General features: G+C 23.2%; 1 protein-coding gene across 1 annotated transcript; it reads left to right on the forward strand.

Annotated features, from left to right (window-relative positions):
• Positions 1-4,473: 4,473 nt before the first annotated feature.
• On the forward strand, positions 4,474-9,329 carry LOC145838252 (uncharacterized). Its single transcript, XM_082945816.1, has 7 exons — positions 4,474-4,628; positions 5,074-5,522; positions 5,888-6,033; positions 6,515-6,622; positions 7,292-7,497; positions 7,734-7,985; positions 8,246-9,329. The coding sequence occupies exons 1-7, from the start codon at positions 4,519-4,521 to the stop codon at positions 8,487-8,489; spliced, it is 1,515 nt and encodes a 504-aa protein (XP_082801942.1). The 5' UTR covers positions 4,474-4,518; the 3' UTR covers positions 8,490-9,329.
• The last annotated feature ends 3,695 nt before the right edge of the window (positions 9,330-13,024 follow it).

The following is a 13,024-nucleotide window of genomic DNA, read 5'->3' on the forward strand; positions in this document are numbered from 1 at the left end:
ATTAAACTTACTTAATTGTTTTGTAAAAAAGATTTTTATCGTGCCAGAAATAAAAGTGTTATGTAAAAAATGTGTTTGATTACAAACACAAGGCTTGTTTTTGTTCATGGTAGTGCTTATTAAGTTTGCGTCTGTAAACTTTTGTTTGTCTGTATCAAAATACGAACGTGACGTTTATTGTCTCAGCGATAACATGATTTTTCGGGCATTATTGTCTGCGGTCATTGAAGATAAATTTTAAATTAAAAAATATTTTCTTTCACATTAGCCATAAACACTTAACTTTATGTTTAAAATTTTGTTTAAATTTTTTCTATCATGAAATTTAATCAATTTAAATTAATTCAAATTTTAGACAACTTTTTTAAACAGAAGTAATCAGTTTTACTGTAGTTGAGTCATACTGTATATATAAAAGTAACGGAAGATCAAGAAAAAAATCTTTCTCTGTTTAATTATAGTTTAATGCTTTGATTTTCCTAAAGTTTAAATATTTACAATACAATTTAGTAAATAGTAACACAAAAATAGTAACACTGATTTTTTCTTCAAAGTTTTTTAAATTTGTAATATATTGAAATAAATTGCATTATGAGTATTAAAAATGATTTTGTGTACAATAAAACTATAAAAGAGCTAAAAAAAAGTTTCAATGTTCAAAATATGTAGTTTCTTAAACAAAATATTTTTTAAAGTATATTAAAACAACTTACTTTTATTATTAATAGTAGTAAAATTACTTTATTTTTAATTTTCAAGTTATAGTAAAAGCTATTTAATACATAGTTTATGACGTACAATTTTCTTTTACAAAAAAAAACTTTTATAAATACTTGTTCATATAAATATAATACAATTATAAAGTAACCTACTAAATAGGGACACACTTTCAACTAAGCACAAAAAAGCGTACCCAACTGGCAGTGCGTACCTATGAATTTTTTGTCCTTAATTGACTACATTAACTCAAGTACAAACATGTTAAAAGCCACTTAAACTTTCAAATCAAAGCAAAGTCCTTAAAAGTAAAAGCTTTCATCAAAAAAAAACAAAATATATTTTTTAAGAATTTAACATTATCAAAAGGGTATCAGAAGTCTATAGTACTTATTTAACTTAAGCATTTATATAAAAGTACTTTTTTACGTATGTAGTTTATATTCAACCCACAATTTTATTTTTAATTTATCTTGTATTTTCTTGTACTTTTAAATTTGCATAGTACACAATATTAAGTTTTCTAATTTCTAATAAATAAACATTTATAAAACATAGATCATGCTTTTATTTAATTGTGTTTATTCTAAAACGGTAGTTTAGGGTTTTAGAAAAAAAAGTCCGCTAAACCCAAACGACAACCTACAATAACAGTGATATTTTCAAAAGCATCTAGTTTTAAATAAATCTTAATAACAATGTTCTTTTTACAATTTTTACATTTACGTTTCAATCATTGGGTATGTAAGTGTCAATTGCAATGTTCTTAAATTTGGTCAATGTTGTTTAACTGTACGCTTATTACATTTATGATACAATCATTGCATAAGTAAACGTTAATTTCACTGAACATTATTTTCGTTTATCTAAATTTTGTATGAATTTTTAAGTATTTTTATTCATATTTTATAATCATAGGGTATGCAAACTCAAATTTCACTATCCGTTATTTTACTTAAATAAACAAACTAAAACATTTTTGTTTTAGATATCGGGTTTGATACACAGTTTGTAAGTTCATTAATTATTTTATGATTCCTTTAGTTTGAAATTGTTTTAATTTAGTAAAGTACAATTAATCTTAAATATAATGCTTTTGTATTACTAGTTTAAGGTTTTTTATTTAATTTCGAACCAAATAAAATTTCCATTTTGAACACAGCGTTTTTTGTCTAAAAAGTGCAGACCATACTGGCAGTTCGTACTTAGCAAGTGCGTACCTAGTTGGCCGATTACTGAACTTAAAAAATTTTTAGTTAGAGTTTATGTATATAAAGTGGTTTGCTTTGCTTAATTTATGAATTAACAACAACTCATACACAAGTATACAGTTATGAATTTTGAAAGACATAGGTTTCGGCAAATCAAGTTTGTTGTTATCTGAATCATTACAAAGACTGAATGGGTAGAGTTCATTTTATTAGCTTTATATGTATAAATAAGCATTTTACTTTATGCAAACTCGTCCTAAAATATGCAGAACTAAATAAGCCAAAGTCCAAAAAAGAGTCTAAATGTTCAGTAAAACAAAATATCCATTACACATAGCTTCAAATAAATTCAAATTTAAATAAAATAAAATAAAATAAATAAACTATTTTAGTAAATACTATACTTTAAAAATAGTTTCGATATAACTTTATAACATTTTTGTGAACCCGGAGTTTAAATTAGAATTAAGACTTTCAAGAAACTGGAATATTTTACAACAAATAAACTCTGCACTAGAAAGCGTTGCTGAGCTCAAAAGTTTGAAGCATAGAGAGTAGTAAAAAAGAAAAAGAAAACTTTCCGTCTAGAAAACTAAATAGTTTTACAGCTGTAGAGTTTAAGAAAATTTTTTACTTTTCAGTTAATATAGAGAACATATTGATTTAGAGTAACTTTTTTGTTCAAATTTGAGCAACTAAACGTTATAGCTCTTTGGTTTCTTTTAAACTTAATAAAACATTTTGTTTTGCAACTGCCTAACAAAAAAGTTTAACTTAGAATTTTTTGAAAATAAACGTTGTTCAAGAGATTTTGTATTTATAAGACTGTAATAGAAATGATAAATACAAAAGTTAGACAAAATGAGCTAGTTTTATGATAAGAAGAACTACGTAATACAACCAACGTGTTTGTTTTGTAATCATAAAGTTCGTTTACGTAACTTTAAAATCTAACTGCTTCTATAACACTCTAATGTGTTTTAGTTTGTGCTTAATATTTCAAAAAGCTTAAATAGTGCTACCGTGAGTTTCTATAAACAAAAACTTAGTTGTAGAATGTCTGCTAATTTTTTAATTAAAAAAGTTGTAGCAACTTTTGGAAAAACATTGACTAAATAATAACTGTTTGTGTAGAAGATAGTTTCAACGACATTTAAAAGTACTAGTAGAAAATTTCTTCAAAATTTAAAGTTTAAATAACTAAAAAATAACAGTTTAAGAGTTTACATGTTTGTAACATATAAAATCCATCGTTAGAAAAATACACAAAGCTAAAAAAAAAAATAGCTTTCGTTTTGTTTTAATTTTACTGACAGAAGTTTATAATTAGGTAAGAAATATTTAAGAAATGTATGTAGAGACCAAAACATAAAAAAATGTAATCAAACTACCATTTTTGTATAATTAAAACCAATCACAAATATAGATTTAAAGTTAAATGTTTTTTATTTAATTAATAGAATGCGTTTAAACACTAAATTGCAAGTTGTGATGAAACTTAAAACACTATATTTTTCTCGAGAAAAAAAATAATCATAAGAAATTACATTTTTGAGTTTTTACGTAAAAAAATAAATAAATATTGTAAGATATGCTTAATTCTTGTTTTAAATATTTAGTCGTTATGTTTAGGTGAAATTTTAAACACGTTTTAGAATAGTTGTACCATGGCGGTCAAATTTTATTTCAATGGATTGTTTAACTTTTTTGAAAGTTTTTTTTAGTTTCTTTTGTTCTTTTTTAGATCGTATGATAAAACTAATTATAACTAAATACATATATGTATGATAAAATTTTAGAACGTCAATTAATCGGTTTAAACACGTAAGTAAAAAAAGGATAATGACGTAAAACTGTGATCTTAATAACGCAAGAAGATTTTATGTCGCAACTTTACTTCGTTGTATCAACTTTATCGATTTTAAAATTGTTTGTTGGCAAAACAAATTCTAATTTGTTACCAAAAACGCTTTTCAGATAAATTTTGTATTAATCAACTTAACGTCAATTTTTTTTTTGTGTGAACTTGTTTTTTATATAAAATCTTTGTTTAGAAATGTTTTTAAAATAATTTTAGCAAAATATACGAAATTAAGCCATAGGTGTACTCTTAATAATTTAAAACTATAACTTAAATTTTAATAATTTAGTTTGGCTGGAAGTTTTTGGTTTCTATATAAAAAAAAGTATCTAACTTAATAAGTAAATAGTTAGAAAAAAATGGAAAAAAAGTTTAAAACCGTAAAACACGTTTTTTCAGCAGCTTTTGAGTAGAAGACTATACAATTTTAATTACTTTTTATTTTGCATGCTTTTATCGTTTTTGTATAGTCATTAAGTTGGAACAACTTTTAAAATACAATAAAAAATAAGGTAATAAAAACAAGTTTTAGAAAGGTCGAATAAGTTTTTTTTTAAATTTCCAAGTAATTAAACTAGTTAAATTTTTATTTTTAATAGAGGCAATTTTTAAACAAACTTATTATAAATATTAATTATGATAAAACTTTGCTTAAAACTGCAATATATAAAACATTATAGATTATTAAAAAAATACACTTTTCTTCGTGCAAATTTATTTTAAACTAAAATGTCATCGACTTTAAAAAGAAGATCAAAACGTGAAGCATCGAAAAATGCAAGAATTAAAATGGACTTTCTCATTGACGAAGAATTTGCTGACGATGATTTTTTACCCAAGTTTGATTTTGTACAATAAACATGTTTAGCAAATATTTTGTTCGAACGTGTAAAAGTTTTACTAGTTATCTTAAACTCGTAACTTTTTAAGAAATTAAAACTTATTAGTTCCGAAAATCGTAATAGTATTTCAAAAGTATTTTGTAACTTCTTTCCTTTGTTTTGTTCATTGTTAAAAAAAATATATATTAAAGAATTTAATTAAAGCTATTGTTTGTTTGCTAAATACAAAACATCAAAAGAACTTCAAACAAAATTAATAAGCTTATCAAAATTTTTACATTTTTTGACGTATATTTTTACATATTAACGAAGTGAAAAAAAAAGATATACAAGTGAAGCAGTGATAATTGAAAATAAAAACTGTTTCAAATTTTCAAACAGTTTAAAATATAATCTAAAAACTTTTTATAAAATTATAAACAAAAAAGTATTTTTTTCACAGAAGATCATCTTCAAGGACGGTTAAAAAGTTCACAAAAGTAAGCAACTTGAGTGCTTACAAAAATTTGCCAAACTGCATTTCTAAGCCAATATTAGCCGTACAACCCATGCTGAGGATTAAAGAGCCTGAAATGAATTTACATCAGAACAGTGAAATAAACCGACGGGAAACATTTGTAAAAACTAACTCAATTAAGAACAATTTGTTTATGGTAAAAGAACCTTTAAAGTTCCGTATCTCGTCCAATGGCTATGAAAAAATTACAAAACACGAAAGCGAAGTATCAACTGTCAAACGCAAAATAGCTGAAGTTTCGCCTTTTGTCGACGAGCAACCTTTAGATTTGAGCATGAAGAAAAACACAAAAGCAAACTTAAATCCGATGCCATTAATAAACCATGAACGCTCCAAATCTAATCAGCTAAAATTTTGTGAGGAATTCGGAAAAGGTCGGCGTAATAAATACTTTGACAATACCTATAAAATATTTAATCTCCCAACATTTTTGTTTTTTAGTTAAAGTTTAAAGCTTTGAAGTGTAAGTAAATACAAAGCTTGAAATAATAGTAGCTACTAGCAAGAGTTTAATGGCAACAGATAAGTACAAACTTGTTGACTTTGTTGCTTGATCACATGGTTTATAGTTATAAACGTATGTTTTTTTTTGCTTAGCTGTTATATTTGCTTTGTAAACAGGTTTAATTAAGTTGTTAAATACTTTTATTGTTAATTAATTGCATATTTATTAGTTTTTTGTCATTATAAAAAATATCTGTGACTATTCAAAAATTTACAAAATTCATTTAACTTTCAGAAGAAGCCAAAACAACTGCAGAAGATGACTTTAAAACAAAAAAATTATTTGTTAAAAAGGATAAGCAGCAATTAGATGAAATGTTCAAAAAAGAATACAAAATTGATTATTTGAGTAAATGTTTCAGCTGTAGGAAAAATTTTGACGTTAGACACTTTACTTAGTATATTTATGTTAAATCATAATATTGTATTTAATATTTAAAGGCATCAACTGAACTTTTTAGATATGAGAAGCTTATTAATTTAATATAATTATATTTTTATTTAACTGCAATTTTGTTTTTAGACATAAGTTACTTTTTTTGTTAACTGACTACGGAGCTCTACTTTAATAATATTTTTTTTTAATATTGACCGTTACTCAAGCTAAATGCTTTCTTTTAACGTTTTTAATTAGTTTTACAAGTTAGCTTAAAAACTAAAAAAAAACATTAGCGAAATGATTTAGATAGAGTTTTAGATAAATTAGTATTATAAAAAAACTAATTTTTATTTAAAACTAGTACTTTTTTAAATTACAAGACTGCTAATAATAAAAGGTATTTAATTTACAAAAACAATACTTTAGTTATTAATTTGAAATTTTATAAATTAAGTCTTTAAATCTTATTAAACACTTAAACAGAATTCTGAGAGACAAAAAATTACTTCGACTCAAAGTACAGATTATTTGGAAAATAATAACAAATGGGTAGTAAAAGGAAAGGAATACAGTCAATTTGCTTTTGTATCAGTAAGTTATTAAATTTCTCAGTATTGCTACACTATTAAACAAATATTAACTAACCCGATTTTAAACTCTAGCTAAAGCATTAAAAAATCAATAAAATGATTGAAGTTAATATACTAAAATAAGTCTATTTAACTTTTTAAAGTTTACGTTTCTTATTCGTTCATTTCAAATGTTTGCTTTTTAACTTGATACAATTCTAACTTGACTTTTTGTTAGTGAAGAAGTTATCAAATTTAAAATTGTCAATTTATAAGCATATAAAGTTAGAAACATAACAAGTTTTAAACGTGCAAATTAGAAAACTGAACACTATTTATGATCGGCCCTCCTAAAAAAATCTTTAGGGTTTTAAAAATAAAACTTTATGAATAATTAACCTAAAAGACTTATGAAGGAAAAGTAACAAATGTTTGAAGTATCGAATTAACTAACATTGTAACCAACAGTAACATTAGAATCTTCGTTTCAACTAAGTTAATATTAAACGTCTTTTAAATTTTCATAAATTTTTCAATCAGTTTAAAAGTATATTTACTTAAAAATAAAGCTACAAAATTAGGTAACAAAAATAAATAGACTTAAACTATTTTGTTTGTTTTGATAATAGAAGTTTGTTTTATTTGTAACAAAAATCCCATGAATATCATATCAAACATAATACGTTTTTAGACAGAAGAAAAGTACCAACAACGAGTTTGCTATCCGGCAATCGAGCGAGTTTCTTCGAACAACATTAGTGACGTCACAACAATAAAAGTGAACGATTGCGTATTGGTGCGAGCGAACAATGACGAGGCTCCTTACGTCGGAAAAATTAGCGCAATTTGGTTGGACGAATTAAACTATATTCGTTTGTCGTTGATTTGGTTTTATCAGTGAGTTTTAATATTTAACGTAAGAAGTGTTTATTAAAGTAATCTAATTGTGTTTAATAATTATGTTTTGACAGTATAACTGAACTTATTTAAACTTTATTTATGAAAAAAAAGGTTTGTAGTTTATCATATGCTTACCAAATTGAAATTTATGGTTAAATTTTCATGCTTTTTTGTAAATATTGAAAAAAGTTAAAGTAAAGTATGTTGTGTGTACAATAAATTGACCTTTTTAGAAAAAACCAGTTTACCAAACCTTTGAGAAAAAAGTTCAAGTCTAAATACGATCCATTTAATCCCCAACAAAAAATTAAATACTCTAAATCTGCATGTAAAACGAAATTCGAGAAAAAACAACAGTTGCATTGCAATTTACTAAAGTCGAGTAGAAAATTTGAATTGTACTTATCGACTCATTCAGATTGTGTTTATGTTTCAACAGTGGAAGAAAAATGCTTTGTTTTTTCAGATTACAAGCAGTGGTTATTGTAAGTTCTAAAACTTATTTTGTATACCTATGTTTACAAATTCTGTTTATGTTGTTCCATTTTTTATCAGCTTTTTAAAAGACATACTGATTAGAAAATAATTTTTTAAGATTTTTTTAAACTGATGATGTTTTTACTGGTTAAATTTCTTACGATGTTTTGTATTTTTTAAAGTTTTTTTTTTAAGTAGACGGTTAACATTCTTATATTGATGGTTTAAAACAAAATGCCATTAAGTTTAAATTCGTATTTTCTAACAGAAAATTTAATCGAGCAGTTGCAAACAGACGTTTCAACAATTGTAAGCTTAATTTTCAGAAGCGTTTAAACTTCGGATTAAATGATAAAAGAAAAGAAACTTGTCTTTTTAAAGAAGAACATCAGTATAAAGAACACAATTTATTTTTCTACTGTAGATTTTATGATATAGAGAATAATGATATTCGTCATTTACACAACAATATTTCAAAACTAAAAGCTAAACACCTTGCTATATGTAGATAGTTTTCAAAAGTACAAAGGTCATAGAAATCTTAAATGTTCAAAACTATATGTAGCAAAATGTAACTGAAAATTACAATGAAAGACAAAAACTTAACTTTTAACTATTAAATAAAGAAACTTAATCAAATTTCAAGAAAATCTATCTAACAAGTGTAATGTGTTTAGAAAAAATAATTTTTCTTAAGAAAAAATAAACTAAGCACTTGGAATCAAAAACCAACTTTTCATAAGACTTTTTAGATGATTTGAAAAAAACTACTTTTTTACTAATCATGAACTTTTAAAACATGTTTTAAATAGTTTTGATTTATATTTTTTTAAATTGTTTGTAACTTTGTTTTTTTATAAGTTAACATAACAGTACATAAATTTAAAATAGTGGTTTTCACCTTTACTAGAATGTATTAATTCAGTTGAAAATCAATTGTTAAAATTATACTAAGAAAAAAAAAAAATTTTTGTTTACATACTGTGCTTATCAAAACAGAAGTAATGTGTTAATAACTGTTGAATTATCAATTATCTTATATAATAAAAATAAACGTGATAAACAAATAGCAAATACTGTGCACAGATGCCTGAGTGAACTACTGTTTTAAAAACTTTAAATTAGTTTTCGTTATGTTTTTTACAGTTTAGTTATACTTTTCAACTATTACTACTTGTATTTAGTAGTCTTTGAAAATTATAAACAAACAAAATTTTAAACGTTTAAACAATTTATTGAAACGTTTACTTTAGGAAAACATAATACGTATTTCTATTACGTACAGCGTATACTAATAAATAGTATTCTTGTAAGATGTTGAAATTTTTTGAAATTAGATATTTAAGTTATAGGTACTAGTTTGGAATAATGCTATTTGTTTATTTTCTGAATATTTCAACAAATTTTTTTTTGAAACTTAATTTAGTAAAAATCTATTGTTTTAATTATTTTAATGCTTGTTTTAATTTTTTTTATGTTTTGTATAATTGCTAAGCAAACATTCCGTGTAAATTTAATGATTAAATTAAAAATAATCACTTATATTTAGTTTCTATTTTTTTAGTGTATTTTTATAAACTTACTTAACATTATATTTTTATTATTATTTAAAAGTAATTTAGTTTAGGTTGCAAACATTATAAGGAGAAATTAAAAACTAGCTTACCTAATTTTAGTTTCTTTATTCTCAAATTATTATAAAAGCTAGAAAACACTTTCTAAAATATACAATGTACTTTTATTAGAAGAAATTAGCATACAAGTAATGCAATTAAGTTGTCAACTTTATAAAATATTGATGGAGTTAATTTGAAATAACGAAATACCCTTTTAAGTAGAGAGAACCTAGAGTTTTCCTTTTTATTACAGTTCGTTTAACTTTACAACTACTTTCATTAGTCTATATTTTAATTAAAACGATTATCTAAGCTTTAATGCATCAGAAATAAATATATACTATTCTTTAAAAGTCTTACTGTTTATACTAAACCTTAAAAATATATTTTAACTTAACGATTATTAATTAGTTTTTACCAAAATATTTTTTTTAATATAGAACAAATTCAAATCTAAAGCACAAGTAAAAACTAACTTTTGTTCATTCGCCTATTTCCGGCTTAAACTCATAAGCTACCATTGTTTTATAAAAATATCAAAACAATATCTTATGTTTTTATTTAAGTGTTTATTTTTAATTTTTCGGGACATATTTAGAAAACAAACTGATATTAAACTTTTTATACATGTTTTAGAAAACCTTAACTCGGATAAAAAAAAGTAACAAAATTAGTATTTCATGATCAAACATGTATATATATTTATATTTTTATAAGTATGTTTTATTATTCTAAACAGACATTTTAAGCCTTGATGTTATTTTATCTATTTATTAAATAGAAGTTCACAAAACTTAAGCTATTATATAAGATATTTATAAAATAAATTAAAACTATAGTAATGATTGAATCTTTTGATAAACATGTTTTGTTTTGAATCAATATATTACTTTATTTATTTTAAAACTTTAATTATACCACTATTTGGTTTAATGTTGGTTAAATGTGGGACGAAGTTTTTAAATAATTTTATTTTCTTTAATTAAAAAATGTAACTAAAATTCTTTATTATCGCTAATTAATCGACTTTAGCAGCTTTTAGTCTGAAAATTATTTAAACTATTTAGAACAAATTTACCATATATTTTTTTTTGATCAAAATTGAAAGAAATACCAGACCAAAAAAAACATAAAAATAAATAAAGTTGATAGTCGTAATTTGGTCATTGTAAGCTTTAAAATTCTTAAAATATTTTAGAATTTAAACGACTATCAAAAATACTGCCTTTTTTTTTCGAAACTAAAACAAAATACTTCTTGATTTAATTGTATCTAAATATACTATTATCCAATTCATTAAAATAATATATCAAATGAAAATCTTAAAAACTTAACTATATGAACAGCCATATGTTTCAAAACAGACAAAAAAGTCTTTTGTGAATAACAAAACGTTTAGTTCAGCTTTTATACAAGTAAACACTTTATGTTTGTTTTTAAAATAAACATTTAAAAAGTTGTGCTTTATATACGATAAAACATAGTAGAATGATGCGAATATATAAAGCGTAAATAATGCAATAAGTTTTTGTTTCAAGTACTAACGTTTTACAAGTTGTACATTTTTTTATTTAATACTTGTATAGAAACTTTGTATACTATAAAATTTGTGTAAATTTTGTTACAAATATATTAAATTTTACAAAGTATAAATTCAGACTATAAACTTTTTTCGAAGGCTTATTAAAAATTTATAATATTTTTCAAGCATCAATAAATAATGACGACAACAGACATTTAAAAATTTAGTAAAAAATAAGATTAACTTAAGACAAAAATATGTTCTACTATGAATTTTTTTCATAAATTATAAAACGAAGTATCTAAGTTATCTCCAAATTTGAATATACATTTGTAGATAAAAACACTTGTAGTTAATAAATTTAATTATTGATTACTTTTTGGTTCCTTTATTGAATTTTCTCAGATATACTATTAAAATGCATCAGTTTGAAAGATTACGAAACTAATTAACAATACAGTCTGTAAAACTTTATAATACTTATTATTCTTTAAACTTCTTGTTAATCTATGATTGAAACGGTTTAAATTTAAACTAGAATCTTTCTACGACTTTAGTTCATATTCAAATCAAACAAAAAGCTTTTAACACGATTAAAATTCTGCGCTAACAAATGGATTCGATACGTCATAAACACTACACAGCTGTTTTTAGCTAGAAATTTTTCAAAGATGTGAAATAAATTCAATAGTATGTAGCAGTAGCAATTAAACTATATTTTTTAACTAAAAAAATCTAATTTAAAATGAAAGTCTTTAGATTTGAAATAGTTTTTATTACTTTGATACTGAACACCTGTATACAAATTAAATCATTTATTTAAATTGTTCAAAGCTAAATTGGAGAATACAAATGACTGTGTTCTTAAATCATATGACCTTTTACTAACAAAAGCTTTAAAGTTTTGTTTTATCAAATTGTATACTTTTCGAATAATGTATGAAATTAAACCAAAACATTCTAATACTCTAGCGTTGTCTCAAAGTTTTAAAAGTTTTTTAGACATGTAAAATCACCTATTTTAATTGTTTCTAAAACCCAAGCTTACATAAGAAACAGCGATTTCAAACAATATTATATCAGCTTCACTACAAATATAAATCAAACATCTAGACTATCATTACTTCAAATAGCTTAATACTTTTACACTATTGTATGGTATTTGCGTGTGCATACAAAATTAGTTTTACAGCCACTTAAAATTCCAAACCTAAAAACTCGCGAATATTTAGTTCTGCAAAACTGTTTAATTTTCATCAAGATTTCTTTTTTTAATCTAAATAAGACTGTTTTATTGTTTTTTCATAATAGTAATTTGTCGTTAAGATTACTTATCTTTTATACAAAAATACATTAAATATGAGTCTAAAAATTTTCAATTAAACTTTTATAACTTAATGAACATGTTTAGCAAAAAATGCAACGAAAGATTTATGTAAATGAGGATAAGTGATATTCAAGTTTATTAGTTAATAAGATCTGATAAGAAAATAAAGCTAAGTTATTTTAAAAAATTAAACCAAATGTGAAAGGATATAAGAGCCAGGTTACACCTATAGAATTTTAATTTAGTGACAGTTATAAAACATAATTTTCTATATTTAAAAGTTTTTGCATAGTTTTAATAATCATTACTAAATTCTAGCGACTATTTTCTTTTTAAATTATTTATAAGATTTTTTTTTTAAATCTAATAGAATAAAGATTTACAGTATTTACAAAAAAAATATAAATAATTACTATTAACAGTAGAATTTAGTTTTTTTACACTTAATATTAAGGTCAAGAAGCATAAAAAACTATATCAATCAGCAATTTAAAACAGTTATAAGATTTTAATTTTTTTTTTTAAATTTATATTTTTTTCTATTACTACTGAAAAGAAAAAAAAAGTATATAATTAAAGTAA

Source organism: Thalia democratica, chromosome 6 (assembly GCF_965202585.1).
Source record: "Thalia democratica chromosome 6, ktThaDemo2.hap1.1, whole genome shotgun sequence".
Lineage (NCBI taxonomy): Eukaryota > Metazoa > Chordata > Thaliacea > Salpida > Salpidae > Thalia > Thalia democratica.

What these genes read in the sequence shown, in the direction of transcription:
- LOC145838252 (XM_082945816.1), top strand. Translation starts at nt 4,519, where the DNA reads ATGTCATCGACTTTAAAAAGAAGATCAAAACGTGAAGCATCGAAAAAT. An exon ending in TCGTTGATTTGGTTTTATCA is followed by an intron (nt 7,498 to 7,733) that starts GTGAGTTTTAAT and finishes TGACCTTTTTAG; the next exon opens with AAAAAACCAGTTTACCAAAC. An exon ending in GATTACAAGCAGTGGTTATT is followed by an intron (nt 7,986 to 8,245) that starts GTAAGTTCTAAA and finishes ATTTTCTAACAG; the next exon opens with AAAATTTAATCGAGCAGTTG.